Source organism: Mustelus asterias, chromosome 7 (assembly GCF_964213995.1).
Source record: "Mustelus asterias chromosome 7, sMusAst1.hap1.1, whole genome shotgun sequence".
In the NCBI taxonomy this organism is placed as follows: Eukaryota; Metazoa; Chordata; class Chondrichthyes; order Carcharhiniformes; family Triakidae; genus Mustelus; species Mustelus asterias.
In genome coordinates this window covers 38,495,900-38,516,073 of record NC_135807.1, presented here as the reverse complement: position 1 = coordinate 38,516,073, position 20,174 = coordinate 38,495,900, and the positions used below count along the sequence as shown (strand labels likewise).

The 20,174-nt window shown below is 42.8% G+C and overlaps 1 protein-coding gene and 1 pseudogene across 1 annotated transcript in view; both read right to left on the bottom strand.

The window, feature by feature from the left end:
- The window catches only part of kif9 (kinesin family member 9), a 95,838-nt gene extending 76,119 nt beyond the window's left edge, over positions 1–19,719 (bottom strand). Inside the window, exons 1-4 of the mRNA XM_078215902.1 lie at positions 19,624–19,719; positions 11,784–11,949; positions 9,709–9,815; positions 4,257–4,481 (exon numbers count right to left, since the gene is read on the bottom strand). Coding sequence (XP_078072028.1) covers positions 4,257–4,481; positions 9,709–9,815; positions 11,784–11,949; positions 19,624–19,719 — 594 coding nt within the window. The remainder of the gene's footprint in view (positions 1–4,256; positions 4,482–9,708; positions 9,816–11,783; positions 11,950–19,623) is intronic.
- Positions 5,657–5,867, bottom strand: LOC144496180 (U2 spliceosomal RNA; annotated as a pseudogene).
- Positions 19,720–20,174: the final 455 nt, after the last annotated feature.

Genomic DNA, 20,174 nt, shown 5'->3' with positions numbered 1-20,174 from the left:
GGAAAGATTTATGTTACAATTATGTAAGTGGTACCCTGAATTCCATCATGTAACTTACTAATTGATCACCCATTGAGTTTCCTGTGGACAATCAGGCTGTTGTTCGAATTGCTGATTCTAGCTGGTCCACATTCTTGTCGATTTCATCATTTAACTGCCCACCCTAGCCAGCATAAACTCATTATTGGAGTTATGACAAATCAAACCTCTTAACAGTTGGTCAATGATGCAGACATGAGGAAATACGAGGAAACGCTTCTCTATCTGCCGTGTTGTTTACTGGTCAAATGCACACGACAGGGGCACATATTCTTCACCCACTGCACCCGTTTCTTGTGAATGCAACTCAAGCGAGACGTGGGTAATGTGAGCTTTTCTCCCAGGGAGATTAAACTTTCATTGTAAGACTCCAGGGCAATCTGGTGGCTCAGTAATGATGGACAATATAGTTTTGATGCTTGTGCTAATATCGAAATTGGGAGCATGTGAAGTTATGCCTGGTGTTAGAAGCATGATTGCATGCCACAAAATGGTGATGTAGAAGAATTGCACATAAAGCATGGAATAACTGTTTGCAGTGTTATGAAAATACTGCTAGGTGCTAGCTTATTTTCCTGCTGAGTTCACTTTGGGATTCAAAGTTAAAAGCAAGAGTGCTATTTCCAAGCTTCTGCTGGTTAGACTCTTAGTCTGTTTACAGAGCATAGTGAAAGATCACAGTCTGCGCACTCCTGATGTTGCAAATATGTGCAGTGAGATTGTTCACTTGATAGTGCATGTTTCACAAATCACCCCCAGAATTTCAGTTTGTGGATTAAATGGGCCTAACTGGAATACTCCATCCTACCACTAGATGGTGATTGCCTCCTTTGCTTCAGACTTGACCTGTGGAAGTTTTTCTCAGCGTCTCCCTCTACATTTCTGGGTGGAAGCAAAAGAACAAGGTCACTGTGTCACTTTCTTCTATCTGTTTAGATATTATTATGGTCCTTCACCGGGTCCAGGTTTTTGGTACAAACACTTTAGGGAACAGTAACGCTTTGTCAACAGAGTTTGCGATTGAAGACACTCGCGAAGAGAAGCCTCAAGATGCCACAGGTTTTGAACAAACAAAAATAAACTTGACCATACAAAGTCAAAAAGAGAAAGCAATTTACAATATCTATTTTGTATTCGAACATTCAAAGTTAATGTGAGGTACAGTGGTCCAATACAGCACACTGTACAACAAATAGGAATTGTAACCACGACAGATCCTATGGATATCTTAAGAACCCAACCAGATGTCGGTAAACACTGTGGAGTCAACCAAACTTCTTGAAACTCTGTCTACCTCACGAAGGACTCCAAATTTTTCACTTCTGAAGATCAAGCCTTTGAATTTCCTCAAAGTTGCTCCAACTCGGACCGCCTCAATAACTGCATATTGCCCAGTGTCTACCTCCCCAGCAAATACACAGATAAATTGAAATCCTAGGACTTACTTAAGCTCCATCCATCTTCATGAAAACCTAGCCTTCCACATCTCACTGATTTTTAAATTAATTGTAGCTTTAACTCCCAAAACAAAATAACCTCCCGGCTGCATTTCTCTCCAAGCAGTATAGACACCTCGGGTGGGATTTTCTGGCAGTGCTTGCTCCAAAACTGTCAACGGGTTTATGCATGGTCCACCCCCGCTCACTACGATTCCCATGCTGGGCAGGATGGGAAAATTGCCCCTCTTGTCTCCAATTCGCTAGCTAAATAATCTCCACTGTTGTTTTAGGATCTTACCTTTTTAGCTTTTAATGCCTTAAATCAATATGGTGCCAACCTTCAAGTTGCATTAGTTATATTTATCCCATTTTCTAGTTAAACTTTAATCTGCCCAGAAGTAAAAAATGCCTCTAAAGTATTACTGTGAACTATGAACTAGGTATTTATAACAATATTTTAACTTTGAATTCATCCATGGCTGGGCTCCTCTAACTGACTGTGCAAGTGAAGTGACTGCTAAAACTCTCACCGCTTGACTTCTGCCAGTCTCACTGCCCATTGCTGAATCATAGAAACTTATAACACTGAATGAGGCCATTATGCTCTATGAAGAATTAGTCCCACTCTTCCACTCTTCCTCCACAGCCCTGAAAATTTTCCTTTTCAGATATGTATCCAATTCATCTTACAAATAGTGACTTGGTAGTACAGATGAAAATGCAACAGGGTGCTGATTGGTTGGTAAGTAGACTCTGATTATTATCAATCCAAACCTTTGCACTCTCTTGTACTGGAACGTGTTGTGACCGTTTGAAATTTGGCCCTCTTGTGTTTGTCCTGATGAGAGCAAGATGAAAGGCTTTGGCGACTTATCATCAATATTCACGTTTAAAAGTTAATTTGAACGATCTTCCATAAACTTTCAGTCAGGGCATTCCAACTTGTTGCAAACAATTTCTCCTAATTTCCCACTCCTTTTTATCTTTTGTCATTCGTCTTAAATCTGTGCCTGTTGGATACCATCCCACCACTAGCAGAATCAACCTCTCCCAATTTACTCCATCAAAATCTGTCATAATTTCACCAGCATTCTTTCCTTAATTTTCTCTGCTCTGTTCCACTGAAATTTTCCTTCAACATTTAGAACAGAAGCTGATGATGATGAATAAGAAGACATGAACCTTTTTGAAAAAGTATCAAATGCAAGGTGCAGAATTTTCATAAATAACATGCATATATTTAGCGCCTTCAAACTACTTATGAAGTGTAGTCACTTTTGTTTGGAGGCAATGGAGCCAATTTAATTGCATAGCAAGTCTTTACAGATAACAAGGAAGGTCTATTCAAATCTGTGCTTGGTGATGTTGATAAAGGGAAAACTCCTCAGCTCTTTCTTAAATAGTGACATTTGCATTCACCTGACCAGAGCATCAAATTACCATTTCATCTGAAGAGCAACACCTCCCACAAAGTAGCACTCTCCATCAGCGTCTCTGTTCCCATGGACTCAATGAATGGGAAGGCCATCTCCAATCACTTCCTTGTAGCTTTCACCATCCATTCTCCACTTCCTCCTTCTAACACCATTTCCCTCAGTGCACATCCCAGGAAAAACTGACTCCTTCATTCATTTACAGCAGCGCTTTGAAATACCCAATTAATTAGCTTGTAGCTCTTCATTCAATACAGCAAACCACTTTTGCTCCCTCAAGTTCAAGAGATGCAGATATGAACTGATCAGTTGCACAACTGTTTTAATCATCTGTTGCCCAATGTTATGTTTTCTGGTGCCCTTAAGTTTTATCTTAATTTATTTGTTCAGGGGATGTAGGCATTGCTGGTTAGGCCCATATTTATCGCCCAACTCTTAATGAACCGCTGTAATCCAAGTGGTGCAGATACACCCACAATGCTGTACAGGGAGTTCCAGGATTTTGACCTAGCGACAATGAAGGAACGGTGATATAGTTCCAAAAGTTAGAAATAATCACACTTTAGATGTGGGAAGTTTAAGTGTATTTCTTCCTGCTCTCCATGTGATCCCAGTGCAGCATTTAATATGGCACCATGAGATATTTATTCTCACTGCAATTAGTTCTTTTTTTCATGAATAACATAACAATATAACACCGATCTGGCTGAACTACATCAAGTGTAATAAAGCCTCATTCTCTTCTGCCACTCAGGGAATGCTATATTGTTATAAGTTCCATTGATAAGGTGGTAAACCAAGGTTGTATTTGTCTATTCCAATCTGTTATTGGTCTCTTCACACTATTTCAAGAACAGCTGTGAGCTCTCCTGGTGTCCCAGTAAGTACTCAACAAATGCCACCAAACACAGATCAACTGTTCCAAATCACAAGCATAATATTGAGGTTGTTGCAAATATGAAAGGACAGAAAATGCTAGAAATGCTCAGCAAGTCATGGCAGCATCTATGAGACAGAGTTAATGACTCAGGTCTGTAACCTTCCATGAAAATCATCAAACGGGCAGCAAATACTGACCTTGCCAGGTATAGAGGTGTATTTTTTTTTAAATCCACTTCCCCCCAACAAATCCCTTTTTTCTTGGAGTACAACGATTTAAGTATTCAGCCCCATTAAATTTTATATGCAAGCACTTTAATTTAAAGAGATGGAATTATGAGCAGCCTGCTTGGGAATTATGAGTTTGATGAGTGGTAGCACAGTTTACAAAGAACATTATCCCCCCGCCCCAAATCCTTGATTCCATTCCCAGGTTTGCCCACCTCTCTTCAGTTTTCTCACATACCTCAAACAGATAGTTGAGAGCATCTTCTTCAGTGCTGACCCGGTGGACAGAAAGCCCCCGGATTTGCACGCCATTGTTGTCCTCCACTACAGTCATATGGCTATCGGAGCCCAGACTTTCATGCAGGCTGGACAGAAGGTCAAAGAGCATCTCATTGTAGATCTCCAGGTAAGAGACGTATATGGTGAGGGCAAGGTCTGCCTGTTCTTCTACCTCTTTAAAAATCTGTGGGCAAGAACAACTGAACATTTTACCTTCTTGTTTTTTTCTGTTTTTTCTCTTTCCATCTATTACAAGCTTATGGTCCTGCTGTTGATATTTCTCTCAGGCACAGTAGCACTGCAGTCAATTCCGTACCATCTGAAAGTGAAGTATCCCTTTATGATCTGAACCATATCTCCATGTCTCTTGTACCTGTACTTCTTCAATCGCTTTAAATATGCCCTGAGGTAACACCTGGGAAATCTAGGCCAGGTACAAATAGTTAATCTGTTGCATTTCACAGTACTTAAACTTACAGTTATGATTGTTTTCATTCAAGTTGCTGAAAGAGGGAAAGCAAGAAAGAAAATGGACACTAACATAGCACCTTTCATGAGGTCAGGACATCCCAAAGGACTTCAGAGCCAATGAAGTGCTTTTGAAGTGCATTCAATGTTATAATGTAAGTAAACATGACAACAAGGTTCATCAAACAGCAATGAGATTCATGACTAAGTCATCGTTTTAGTGATTGAAGGATGCATGTTGGGCAGGAGATCTGGAGAACACCATTGCTTTTCTTCAAATTGTGTCATGGGATCTTCTACATCCACCTGAGCAACTAGATGAAGCCTTAGTTTAATGTCTCAATTGAAAGATGGTGCCTCCAATATTTTTTATTCATTTATAGGATGTAGGCATCGCTGACTAGGCCAGCATTTATTGCCCACCCCTAGTTACCCTTGAGATGAGGGTGGTGAGCTGCTTTCTTGAACTGCTGCAGTCCCTGAGGCATAGGTACATCCACAGTGGGAGGGAGGGAATTCCTGGATTTTGACCCAGCGACAGTGAATGAATGGAATGCTGCCTTGTTGCATTAGAGTGCAGCAGGATTTTGGTGAAACAGAGAGTTTCATGGGGTAAATTTTAAGGAATAAATTAATTTAAGGGCCAATTTTAATCTAAATTTCAATCTAAAATCTAGTTTGCTCTTTAATTTAGAATTAACTAAAAGTTGCTCTTTTCATTGGGTGAAGTTTAATTGCAGCTTTAAACCAGGAGTTTACAGGCTCTCAGCTGAAACTATTTTTTTAATACTTTTCCAATTCAAACAAAACAAGTCCAATTCAGAGTCTCAACAAGTTGAGACATTTCCGACCCAAGCTGACAAGACAGGGTATGCAACCTTTGTCTTGGGCCTGATCTACATGAGCCAAGCTGATTGGAGGAGGTGCAGGTCTTCCTCCTCCAAGGCTTGATCTCATTTGCATCTTAGCCAAAAGGCCAAGATGCCGCTTTAAAAAATTGCTTCATATGAAAATAAAGCTTAAATGTAACTTAATGGCCTCAACCAAGTGCAGCATCCAATCCATACTACACTTGATCTTAGCCAAAAGGCCGAGAAGCGGCTCGCTCAGCTGAAACTATTTAATTAGACAACTGGTTTAATCCAGTTTCAGAAGCCTTGAATTAGGAACCATTAAAGGAGGGCTCCTTCACTGCTGCCTCCTTGCATTAGAGTGCAGCTGGAGTTAGGTGAAAGAGGGAGGAGGTGATCACTTTGGTTTTTAAAACTTGCATATTGCTGGATGAACTGAAAATAAGGGAAGTAAGGATTTTCAATGTTGAGAATCTGTGAAAAAAATGAGTTACAACAGGAAGTAGAATGATGTGTGGTTGCTAAATTTGATTATGACACCAAGGTGGGTTGAAAGTAAGTTATTCATAGGAGGTAGCCTCCAAATGGATATAGATGAATTAAGTGAGTGGGCAAAAAATTGGCAGGTAGAGTATAATGTGTGAAAATGTGAATTTGTCCACTTTAGCAGGTAGAACAGAAAAGCATTATATTATTTAAATGGAGAGAGGTTGGAGAATTTAAAGATACAGAGGGACCACCAGACTGTATTCCTGCTCCTGGCTTACAAGCAAAAACTGAAATGGGAAAATCCATTAAAGAAAGTCGTGTAATGTTGGTCTGAGGAATTGGATGATGATCTACGGGTTTGCTTCGAGTCAGTATTTAAAAACTTTGCGACCAACCTGAACGAGTACGCTACTACAGTAACTGTGTGCCAAATAAATAAATCCATGTGTTTCCCAATCGGAAACCATGGATGAACAGGAATATCCACTGTTTGCTGAAGACCCTGACCTGTATAAGAAATGATGTGGAGATGCTGGCTTTGGAGTGGCGTAAACATAGTAAGGAGTCTAACAACACCAGGTTAAAGTCCAACAGGTGTATTTGGTAGCAAACGCCACTAGCTTTTGGAGCGCTGCTCCTTCGTCAGGTGAGTGGGAGATCTCAGTCCAGTCCAACGCCGGCATCTCCACATCATAACTACCATCGACACCGCAAACTGCCGGCTCCAAGTGGAGAGGATCTCCAAGGAGATCGCGCATATCAACACAGCCATCAAGTTTCTACAAAGATGCAAGAAAGCAGACAAGATACCAAAAGGACTATATAAGAAAGCCAGATATGATCTATGGAGATCCATCAAAGATGCTAAAAGACAGTCCCGGGCTAGCCACATGGACTCCCACAGACTATGGCAAGGTCTGCAAGACATAACAGGCTACAAGATGAAGGCATGTAAAATTGCTGGCACCAATGCACCCCTCCCTGATGAGCTTAATGCATTCTATGCCCGTTTTGAGCAAGAGGTCAGCAAGAGCACGCCCTCCACCCCAGAAGAACCTGTATCCGAGGTCACCATCACAGATGTCCGAGCAGCCTTCTCAAAAGTCTGGCCCGGATGAAGTACCTGGATGAGCACTCGGATCCTGCATGGACCAGCTGGCGGGAGTATTCGCAGACATCTTTAACATCTTTTTACACCAATCTAAGGTCCCTATCTGCTTCAAGAAGACGACCAACATCCTGGTACCGAAGAAAAGCCAGGCAGCATGCCTTAATAACTATTGTTCAGTGGCTCTGACATTCATCATTGTGAAGTGCTTCGAAATGTTAGGTATGGCACTAATCAATTCCAGCCTCCCAGACTGCCTGGATCCACTACAATTTGCCTATTGCTGCAACAGGTCCACAGCAGATGCCACCTCCCTGGTCCTATACTTAAACCCTGGAACACCCTAGATAACAGACGCCTATGTCAGACTCCGATTTATTGACTACAGCTCAGCCTTCAACACCATTATTCCTTCAACTTGTCTCCAAACTCTGTGGCCTGGGGCTCGGCTCCTCCCTCTGCAACTGGATCCTAGACTTCCTAACCCACAGACCGTAATCAGTAAGAATAGGCAACAACACCTCTTCCATGATCATCCTCAACTCTGGTGCCCCACAGGACTGTGTCCTCAGACCCCTTACTATACTCCTTATACACCTATGACTCTGGCCAAATTCCCTTCCAACTTGATTTTCAAGTTTGCTGATGACACCACTGTAGTGGTTCAGATTTCAAACAATGACGCGCGACAGTATATGAAAGAGAACCTGGTGAACCGTGTGTTGACAATCTCTCCCTCAATGTCAACAACAGAAGGAGAATAATATTGACTTCAGGAAGCATAGTGAAGGATATGTCCCTGTCTACATCAATAGGGATGAAGTAGAAATGGTTGAGAGCTTCAAGTTTTAAGAGTCCAGATCACCAACAACCTGTCCTGGTCCCTCCATGCCAATATTGTAGTTGAAGCCGACCCACACATCTACTTTCTCAGGAGGCAAAGGAAATTTAGCATGTCTACTACGATTCTCTCCAACTTTTTACAGATGCACCATAGAAAGCATACAACCAGAAAGTATCACAGCTTGGTATGGCTTCTACTCTCTGCAATAAACCACAAAGGGTCATGAACAAAGCCCAGTCCATCACGCAAACCAATTTCCTATCCACTGACACTATCTACGCTTCCTGCTACCTCGGCAAAGCAGCCAGCATAATCAAGGACACCACGCAACCCGGATGTTCCCTCTGCCATCTTCTTCCTTTTGGGAAAAAGATACAAAAGTCTGAGGTCGTGTACCAACCAACTCAAGAACAGCTTCTTCCCTGCTGCCATCAGACTTTTGAATGGACCTACCTCACATTAAGTTGATCTTTCTCTACACCCTAGCTATGACTGTAACACTACATTCTGCACAATCTCCTTTCCTTCTCTATGAACAATATGACAGTGGTTAGCACTGCTGCCTCACAGTGCCAGGAACTTGGGTTCAATCCCTGGCTTGGGTCACTGTGTGGAGTTTGCACATTCTCCCCGTGTCTGCATGGGTTTCCTCCGGGTGCTCCGGTTTCCTCCCAGTCCAAAGATGTGCTGGTTAGGTGCATTGGCCATGCTAAATTCTCCGTCAGTGAACCTGAACAGGTGCCGGAGTGTGGCCACTAGAGGATTTTCATAGTAACATCATTGCAGTGTGAATGTAAGCCTATTTGTGACTAATAAATAAACTTTACCTTATCTGTATAACGTGTAAGAAACAATGCTTTTCACTGTACACTAATACATGTGACAATAATAAATCAAAAAATCTTGGTGTCCTGTACATGAATCACAAAACATTAGTGTGCAGTAAGTGATTGGGTTAGCAAATGGAATGTTGGCACCTCTTGCATAAATGTAGGAAGTTTCACTGCAACTGTAAGGGGCCTTGGTGAGACCACAACTGGGATATATGTACAGTTTTGCTCTCCTTTTTAAAAAAAATACTTGCATTAGAATCAGTTCAGAGAATGTTCACTCAACACATTCCTGGGATAAGAGGCTTATCTTGTGTTGAACAGGTTGGACCTACACCCATTAGGTAATCTTATTGAAACATAGAAGATTCTGAGGGGACTTGACAGGATGGGTACTGGGAGGATGTTCCCATTTGTGGAGGAGTCTAGAACTAGAAGATACAGTTTAAGAATAAGAGGTCTTCCTTTAAAACAGAAATAAGAAGGTTTTTCTTTCCTCAGACAGTCATTAGTACATGAAATTCTCATCTCCAGAAAACAATAGAGACTGGGTCATTGAATTTATTCAAGAATGAGACATTTTTGATAGACAAAGGAGCCAAGGGTTATTGGGAGCAGACCAAAAAGTGGAGTTGAGACCACAATCATATTGAATGGCGGAGCAGTCTCAAGGAGTTGACCAATGTCCTATGTTCCAATGAATTTTGATTAATGTAGGAAGAAGGAACACGTGTAGCACAGTATATCTGGAAGCTCAGGGTGAACAGGAAAATAAATCTCAAAGAACCAGTGATTGCAGTTCGATCACTGCAAATCAGTACCTGCTGGATTGCCCTGGGAATGATACCACGGTAGTCATACTTCTCTGTGGCTCCAGTTATTGTGTAGGTTTTTCCAGCTCCCGTTTGTCCATAACACATTATAGTACCTACAGAAAATACGAAGAAGAGTCTGTTATTTATACATGGTATTTGTTTTCCTGTCCCTGGTCCCCAGATTTCTTTTTGGACAAGGCAGGGAGCTGTTTTTATTTAGTCTGGTCATCAAGATGAGGGAAGTGAACATTGAGGAATTAAAGAGTATTCCATTTTGAGCTGAGTGTGGTGGAGGCAGCTTCAATTGTGGCTTTCAAAAGGGAACTGGATAAGCAGCTGAAGAGAAAAAGACTGCAGGAGGTGTTTTTGTACAGAGCCAGCACAGACATGATGGACTGATTGGCCTCTTTCTGTTCTGTAACCATTTATGAACGCTAGGGCTTGAACATGGAACATTCTCAATACAAACAAAAATAAATGGAAAATTCTGGAAAATGCTGGAAAGATGCAAGCAGGCTGTCAGCAATTGAATAAAGAAAACACACTCCCCACTCATCCCACAAGTATGCCCTATCCACAAAAAAAGGACAAATTCAATCTGGCCAATTGCAGCCCCATCAGTCTACACTCAACCATCAACAAAGTAATGCAAAGTGTCATTGACAGTGCTAACAGGTGGCACCTGCTCATCAAATACTCACTCATTGATGGCTAGTTTGGGTCCTGCCAGCAGTACTCCATTCCAGACTTCATTATATCATTAGTTAAAACATGGACTTAGCCGTGAGGTGAGAGTGATTTCCCTTGACATTAAGATAGCACTTGACCCTGGATGGCATTATGGAACCCAAGTAGAGTTGAAGTCATAGGGAATTGGGTGGGGACAGGGGGAGAGGACCTCTCCACTAATTGGAGCCATATTTAATATAAAGGAAGATGGTTGTGGTTGTCGAAGGTCAATCAGCCCAGCTCCAGAAAATCATTGCAAAAGTTCCTCAGGACAGGGTCCTTGGCCTAACTACTTTCAGCTATTTTATCAATGACCTTCCTTCCATCATAAGGTCAGACGTTTGAATATTTGCTAACGATATCACAGTGTTAGTTCCGTTCATGACTCCTCAGATAATGAAGCTGTCCGTGGCTGTGTGCAGCAAGACCTGGACAACGTTCAGGCTTGAACTGATAAAGGACATGTAACAGTTATGCCACACATGTACCAAGTGATGATCATCTGCAATGAGAAATAGTGTCTGACCATCTTCTCTCAACTTTCAATGCCCTTTGCTAAATTCCTCAGCAGCAACCTGGTTGGGGGAGAAGAGAGGGTGGGAGGCTGAAGTCACAGTTGACCAGATGAGCAAGTTGATGAATCACAAAAGTCCTCAGGCTAAAAGAGCAAGTCAGAGGCTGGGAATCCTGTGGTGATTAGCTCCCCTTCTGACTGCTTAACACCTTTTCACCATGTTCAAGGCACAATCTGGAAAATGATGGAATACTCTGTATTTGCCTGGAAGTGTACAGTTCCAAGACAAAGCAGCTAGCTTGCTTGGCACCCAATCCACCACTTAAACATTCACTTGCTCTACCACCAATGCAAAATGCAACATTTTGTACCCATATATGTCAGTAACTCAACAATCTTCAACAGAACACCCAAACTTGTGTCATTTACCACAGCAGACATACGGGAACACACCACTTACCTGCAAGTTGCCTCCCATGATGCGCAGCATCCTAACTTAGAAATATATAATTCCCTACCTAACTGCGATGTGGGAGCACCTTCACCAGACTGCAGTGGTTCAGGAAGGCAGCACACACCAGCACCTTCTCAAGGATAATTAGTGATATGTTAAAAATGCAGGCCTTGCCAGCGATGCCAATATCCTATGAACAAATTTTAAAAATCTGCATTAACTGCAATTTTACTTCAATGTTCACCGTAGAAATAGTTCACACTTTCAATGTCATCAACAGCACGCTCCATTCTTTCTGAGAACAGGAATACAAGTATTATCCTCACTTAGCCCTTAGCTGAGATTTCTCAATTTGCTGTCAACCAGAGAATTTAAGCTACGTACTGCTGAAACCATTTATTGTGCTAGAGACCGCACTCCTTGCGATGGTATTGTACACGACATCCTGCGGAACATTGTAGAGAATCCCATCTACTTTGAATGCCCAGTTGCACTGTTGATTATTGACCACATCCTTATGGTGGTCTGGTCTGGTGTGAATATGTATCGTCTGCAATTAGATTAAAAATGAGCTGAAATCATTTGATTAAATTTGAGAAATATATTCAAGCTATAGTTTATACTACTAATATTAACAAAGTAGCTGAAATCTTAAAAATTTCTAGAATTACTCAGCCGGTCAGACAGCATCTGTGGAGAGAGAAACAAAGTTAATCTTTCAGGTCGATGGCCTTTCATCAGAACTGGGAAAAATTAGGTTTTAAGCTAGTGAAAGGAGAAATGTGGGAATAAAGAACACAGCGAAGGTCTGTGATAGAATGAAATACATAAAAAATTAAATAACAAAAGGAGTTGTTGGTGCAAGGTGAAAGGTTTGGTGATGGGCCATTAAAGAAAACAAAAGATGTAGATATGAAGGGTAGAATGATGAACAGTTGTCGTCCAAAAGCAAAAACAAGAGAAAAATTATTTAAAATCAAAACCTGCAAAGAAAAACGAACATAATTGGGGCAGAGGCTATCGTCTGAAATTGTAGAGCTCAGTGTTGACTCTAGACTATAAAGTTTCTCACTGAAAGAATGCGGTGTTGTTCCCCGAGCTTCCATTGGGCTTCATTGAAACACCACTGGAGGCCATGGAAAGAGGTTAGTGTGAAAATTAAAATGACAGGTGACCAGAAGTTCAGGGTTCCACTGAATGGAAATGTTCTGTAAAGTGGTCACCCAATTTGCATTTGGTCTTCTCAATGTAGAGCAGACCCCATTGTGAGCAGCAAAACAAAGAAGCAGTTTGTCTTACATTGGCTCTAATGAAGGGTGCCCAACCATCTCTCAAATTGTAGTGGCAGACTGAAGCATGAGATAGCTTTGATTGACTCATTTAATAGTACTGTCGCCTCTGGGGCAGAAAGTAGTTGGTTCAGGTTTGAAGAGTCTTACAGACTTGAAATGTTAACTCTTGCTCTTTCCACAGATGCTGCTAGACTTGCTGAGTTTTTCCAGCATTTCCTGATTTTATTTCAGATTTGACACCAGAATTTCAGTTTTTAGATCTAATATTATGCCACTGCACATAGCTGCACTCACAGGCCTTGCACATTGAACAAGCCTTTACACCAAGGAAAGTTTTTACATACATTCATCTTTACATAAAGAATAAATGGTGAGTAGAAAGAGCACAGGAAATCCAACAACACATGGACGCCAGTGACATGCACTGTTCCTTCAGTGCTGTCAACATGATCTATGGCCAAAATAATCAAGGACCCACCCCATTGAGAGCCAAATATGGAGAGCACATCAAGGGCAGGGATGCAGTCACTGCTCACTGCAGAGAACATTTTCATAGAATTATAGAATCCTACAGTGCAGAGGCCATTCGGCCCATCGTGTCTGCACTGAGCACAATCTCACCCAGGCCCTATCCCCAGAACCCCATGGATTTACCCTAACTCGTCCCCCTGACACTAAACGGCAATTTAGCATGGCCAATCCACCTAACTCCCACATCTTTGAACTGTGGGAGGAAACCGGAGCAGCCGGAGGAAACCCACGCAGACACGGAGAGAATGTGCAAACTTCACACAGTCACCCGAGGCCGGAATTGAACCCGGTTCCCTGGCGCTGTGAAGCAGCAGAACAACTCCGTTCCTCAATCCCCCATCCAGCTCAGTTTCACTGGCACCCTGATCCAGAGCAAACTTTAGAAAGCTATTTGGCAGCTGAAAAATAACAATGCCTCTGGAGCAGATGGAATCCCTGCTGAAATTCAGGAACATGGCTGAGTTACACTCCTGGCTCAATTGTACAACCTCATCTACTTCAACTGGAAAAAGGAGTGCATGTTGTGGGATATCAGGGACGCTGTGATTGTGGCTACGCTCAAGAAGTCTGATTACAGTAACAACAGAAGGGTCTCCCTGCTATCTGCCACAGGTAACATCATTGCAAGGATCCTCTTCAACTGTCTCCTTTCAGAGTTTCACCGATCAAGAGGTACCACAGACATGATCTTAACTGCACAGCAATTTCAAGAAAATGCAAAGATCAGCACCAACCACTGTACATGTCCTTTTTTGACCTCAAAACTTCTGTCAACCACAAAGGCTTATGGAGTATCCTCCTCAAAATGGCTTCCCTCAGAAATCTGTCAAAATCCTCTGCCTACTCCATGATGACATGCAACAAAAATAGAAAATGTTGGAACATCTCAGCAGGTCCGACAGCATCTATAGAGAGAACATAGAGTTAACGTTTCGAGTCTGCATGAACCTTTGTCAGAGCTGAAGACAATAGAAAATAGGATGAGATTAATCCTGTTGTGGTGAGGGGGGAGCTGTAGGAGCTGGATGGAGAGGCAGCAGTCAGTGGAGATGGGAGAGATTGACAAAGGTGTCATGGACAAAATAACAAGGGACATGTAAATGGTGGAGATTATGGCTAGGAATGGTGCTGATAGCGGCATATTAAGAGATCAGAACGTGTAATTGGCAGAACAATGGTGAGCAGTGTGTCGAAGGATGACCTGAGGCAGGTAACAGATGGCTCTAGTGGGGTGGGGGAGGGGAAACAGTGGTAAGGGAGCAAAGATGGAAAGCAAGATTTAAAAAATGAAACAATGGAAGAAATGAAAATAAACTAGATATAAAGTAAATGGATGAAATGGGATGAAGGTGGAGGAGCAAGTTCATGGTCTGAAGTTGTTGAATTCAGTGTTAAGTCTGGAAGGCTGTAAAGTGTTTAATTGGAAGATCAGGTGTTGTTCCTCCACTTTGCATTGGGCTTCACTGGAACATTACTTCAGGCAAAGGACGAACATGTGGACACAAGAGCAAGATGATGTGTTAACATGGCAAGCGACAGGAAGGTCTGAGTCATGCTTATGGACAGACCGAAGGTGTTCTGCAAAGCAGTCACCCAGTCTGCGTTTGGTCTCTCAGATGTAGAGTAGACCGCATTGGAGCAGTGAATGCAATAGACCAGATTAAAGGGGGTGCATGTGAAGTGCTGCTTCACCTGAAAAGAGTGTTTAGGCCCTTAGATAGTGACGAGGGAGGAGGTAAAGAGGCTGATGCTGCAACTTCTGCGATTGCATGGGAAGGTGCCATGGAAAGTGGGTAAGATATTGGGTGTGATGGAGGAGTGGGCCACAGTATCCCGGAGGTAACAGTCCCTGCGGAATACTGATAGGGAGTTGGTAGAAATGGCAGAGGATGATCTTTTGAATGAGGAGGCTGGTGGGGTGAAAAGTGAGGGGAACCCTATCCTGGTTTTGGGAGGGAGGGAAAGGGGTGAAAGCAGTGGCGTGGGAGATGGGTCAGACATGGTTGAGTGCCCTGTCAATCATAGTGAGTGGGAAACCAGGATTAAGGAAGCAGGAAGACATATCAGCAATGCCATTTTGGAAAGTGGCATCAGTGGAACAGATGCGTCGGAGGTGGAGAAACTGAGAGAATGGGATGGAGTCCTTAGAGTCATAGAGGTTTACAGCATGGAAACAGGCCCTTCAGCCCAACTTGTCTATGCCGCCGCTTTTTCTTTTAAACCTCTAAGCTAATCCCAATTGCCCGCATTTGGCCCATATCCCTCTATACCCATCGTACCCATGTAACTATCTAAATGCTTGTTAAAAGACAAAATTGTACCCACCTCCACTGCTACCTCTGGCAGCTTGTTCCAGACACTCACCATCCTCTGTGTCAAAGAATTGCCCCTCTGGACACTTTTGTATCTCTCCCCTCTCACCTTAAACCTATGCCCTCTAGTTTTAGACTCCCCTATGGCCTTATGGGACATAGAATGCGAAGAGCTGTAGTCAAAGTAGCTGTGAGAGTAGGTGGGCTTGCAATGGATACTAGTGGACAGCGTATCATCAGAAATGGAGATAGAGAGGGTAAAGGAAGGGAAGAGAAGTATCAGAAATGGACCACGTGAAGGTGATAGAGGGATGGAAATTGGAAGCGAAATTGATACATTTTTCCAGGTCCAAACAAGAGCATGAAGCGGCACCAAAACAGTCATCAATGTACAAGTAAAGAGTTGTGGGAGGGGGCCGGAGTAGGACTTTGATGAAAGGTCATCCAGACTCAAAACATTAGCTCTGTTCTCTCTCCACGGATGCTGTCAGACCTGCTGTGATTTTCTAACATTTGAGTATCTGGATGTTCAGTGTAAGTGCTGAGTGCTAGGGACTGAGTTACTGGGCTGCTCATTGTACCTTACAATGCTGCCAACCTCACACTAACCACCCACCCCTCACATCAACCAACACAGTGCATCAGAGTCACTGACATTCTGCCACGTCTCTTGCAGAACAAGATAGCATAAAATAGAAGAAATCATAGAATCCCTACAGTGCAGAAGGAGGCCATTCGGCCCATTGAGTCTGCACCAGTCAGCATCTTACCCAGGCCCACACATATCCCCACCTGATCCCCATAACCCCTAATCCACCTAACCTATACAATTTGGGACACTAAGGGGCAATTCAGGATGGCCAACCCACGTAACCTGTACATATTTGGACTATGGGAGAAAACCAGAGCACCCGGAGGAAACACATGCAGACACAGGGAAAATGTGCAAACTCCACACAGACAGTGAGGTGAGGCTGGAATTGAACCTAGTTCCCTGGCACTGTGAGGCACAGTGCTAACCACTGTGCCACTGTGCTGCAGGACCAGCGGAGGCCACATGTGTCTTCTGCGACATATAGAAGAGATAGTTGTCTGCATCATGCTGGATGCTATGAAACTTGTGGCAACCAGCATCTCTGAGAACATTGTGGATGATAGTTATATAGAATCATAAGATCATAGAATTCTTACAGTACAGAAAGAGGCCATTTGGCCCATCGAGACTTGGCCCATTAAGACTTATCTAGATAGCCATATGAACGGAGTGGGAATGGAGGGATACAAAAGAATGGTCTAGTTTGGACGAGGGAGCGGCACGGGCTTGGAGGGCCGAAGGTCCTGTTCCTGTGCTGTATTGTTCTTTGTTCTTTGTTCTTTGAGCCTGCACCAATAACAATCCAACCCAGACCCGATCCCCGTATCCCCATGCATTTACCCCGCTAATCTGCCAACACTAAGGGGCGACTTAGCATGGCTAATTCACCTATCCTGCACATTTTTGGATTATACTCCAACCTTATTTCCCTTTTCAACTCACAGCTCATCCTCATCTTTGTATCTGGCACAGTAAGCAGACTGCTGAAGATGTGATCTCTTGCTTCCCATCCTACTCAACTTCCCTCATTCCAATCTTCCTTTTCTCAGTTTCTTTCAGACACCCAAGGACAACCACCTGTCCAATCACAACAGCCCAATGAGGAAGAGAGAGATAGAGCAACAGAACAGCACTGACGAAAGTGCTCCATCATTTGCTCTGACACTTACAGTCACCAGTTTAAGTACTGGCACTGCACATACCTTGGAGGTTAGTACTGAGTTCAGATCAGCAGGTAGTGAGTTATGTGGGTACTGGTAGGCTGCAGCCAGGCCAAGGATGAAGGACGATTATTTAATTCTTATTTCAGATCCAGTATCTGCAGTGTTTTGCTTTTGTAAAGGATGCCAGCTCACCAGTAGGCAAGGTTGAAGAGGACACATGAAAACCTCAATAGGGCGACATATGGGACAATATTGATGGCATCCACGCCGAGATTCTACGTGTGTTGGCTGGCTTTCCAGGCAGCCACCTATCACATGAGAGTATGATAGAGTCTGGCTCCAGGTGGGCAAAGGGACTGGTGCAGAGATTGCCCTCTCGACATGCATTGCCCTTTCCCTGCCTTGCTATAAACCCCAGAAGCACTGCCACTGTTGCAGTCTTTGTGTGAAAAGGTCACCGACTCCTCTGCCCGCTCAATGAGAGGATTTAGCAACACCTGGCAAATCCAAGGGCTCAGCACAACATCTCTAAAATTACTCCAGCGTACTTCAGAAATTTTGCAATAGAAGCAAATCTTAAAAATCACCTTAACTGGGCACGTGTCTCTTTAAATAACATGAGTGCAGGGCCCAACTTGCAGCAGACACTTGCTGTTTGCAGAGCGATAAGTTGGCATCACATCAGTTAATTGAGTTGCGTGATATTAGGACAGCACAACTGAAGGCCTTTTTGGCACAAGCTGGGGAGGCCTGAGTGCATCCTTCTCTTCACAGAATACCGTATTGAACATTGCAGGAAGTAGCCTGCAGCACAAATCATCCAAAGTGAGGCTAGTCCTCTAGAGCCTGCTATACAAGGAAATTTCACACCCATGGTTCCCAAAGCTTGTCACTATCAGGAGTATTTCTCAGTTCATGTCTGGGTCTACGGTAGACTACTTGATAAGAGATTGAGCAAATAATAGTCAAGAATCGCATTATTGTAGCATGAGATTACCAGAATGAATTTAGGTAAACTAGATAGAATGGCACGGTGATTAGCACTACTGCTTCACAGTGCCAGGGATTCAGGTTCGATTCCAACCTTGGGTGACTGCCTCCTCGTGTCTGCATGGGTTTCCTCTGGGTGCTCCAGTTTCCTCCCACAGTCCAAAGATGTGCAGGTAAGGTGAATTGGCCATGCTAAATTGTCCCTTAGTGTCATAAAGCTGTGTAGGTTAGGTGGATTCGCCATTGTAAATGTGTGGGCTTATGGGGATAGGGTCTGGGTCAGATGCTCTTTCAGAGAGTCGGTGCAAACTCGATGAGCCGAATGGCCTCCTTCTGCACTGTAGGGGATCTATGGAATCTGTGAACCTTTAGTCCTGCAATTCCTGTGTTCCTGAAAAAAAACTTCAATTTGTTATCAAAAGACAAATTGTACCCCTGAAGATTTAAAGCAAGAGAGAATGTGAATAGGCAATATAAAGAACAGTTAATCAGTACCTAGATGTCTATACTTCATTAATTCTTCAAAAAGTGAGGCCAGTTAGATCCCTAACCAAGTGTTTAGTAAGCAAAAAGGAGACGTAGTGACCCATGAACAATGAAGCAACAGGCTATTGATTTAATACAGGCTATTACATCTGCTCATGCCACAGTAGGTAATTCTCCTCAAATTGCAAATGTATCTAGATTTTCTTTGACAAATCATTTTAGCTCGTCCTTGGAGGGAGTGCAGCGTAGATTTATGAGAATAATACTTGGACTTCAGGGGTTTAATTATGAGGAGAAATTACACAAATTAGTTCTGTTTTCTCCAAAATTTAGAAGGTTAAAGGGTGATCTGATTAAAGTCTTTAAGATACTAACAGGAAAAGACAGGGTAGATAATGATAAAGCTAGTTGGAGATTCTAGAACAAGGGGGCATAGACTAAAAATCAGGGTCAGGCCGTTCAGGAGAGATGTTGGGATGCACCACGACATACAAAGGGCAGTAGAGGTTTGGAACTCACTTCCACAAATGGCAGTTGATGCTAGATCAGTCGCTTTCTTTTAATCTGAGATAAATCTTTGTTAAGTAAAGGTGTAGAGGGATATGCGCCAAAGGAGTTAGGCCACAGATCAGCCATGATCTCATTAAATGGTGGAACAGGCTCGGTGGCCTGAATGGCCTACTCTTGTTCCTATATTTCTATTTGACGAGTGAAGGGTGGGCTGTGGTTTAGTGACCTAATGTGTACCTTCCATCTGGGGTTGTTTGATATTATGCTGTAGGCCTTGACTCTTCAATATGATTTCTCAATTAAAACAAAATGCACATAATGCTCTTCTGTAATGCCCTTTCTTACCTGATTGTCAGGTAATAACTCAATCTTATCCGTTGCAAAATTAGTTGTTGTCCTGACTCTCACAAAGACCTTCACACCACTGCCTTTGCTGCTCATCTTCAACTGAAATGGCAATGAAGAATAGTTAGACCATAAATGTTGGATGATCCTTTTCATAAATAATTGGATATATTCAAATTTGCCGATGACACAAAGATAAACAGGACAGTAGGCACGGTAGATGGAGACATAAAATTACAAAGTGATTAAGTGAATGGGGCAAAACTGTAGGCAAATGTGAGATAAAGAATAAAACAAGGGGAAAAGTAAAAGCAGTGGAGATCCAAAAATACTTGAGGGTCCAGGTACACAGATCATTAAAATGCCATAAACTGGTGCAGAAAATAATCAAAAAGACTAAGGGAATGGTGGCCCTCATGTCTAGAGGACAAGAATATAGAGGATGGAAGTCATGCTTCAAATACATAAAGATTACATATTAGATCATACCTGGCATATGTATGGTAGCAATTCTGAGTGCCACACCTTTGGAAGGATACACTGTCCGTGAG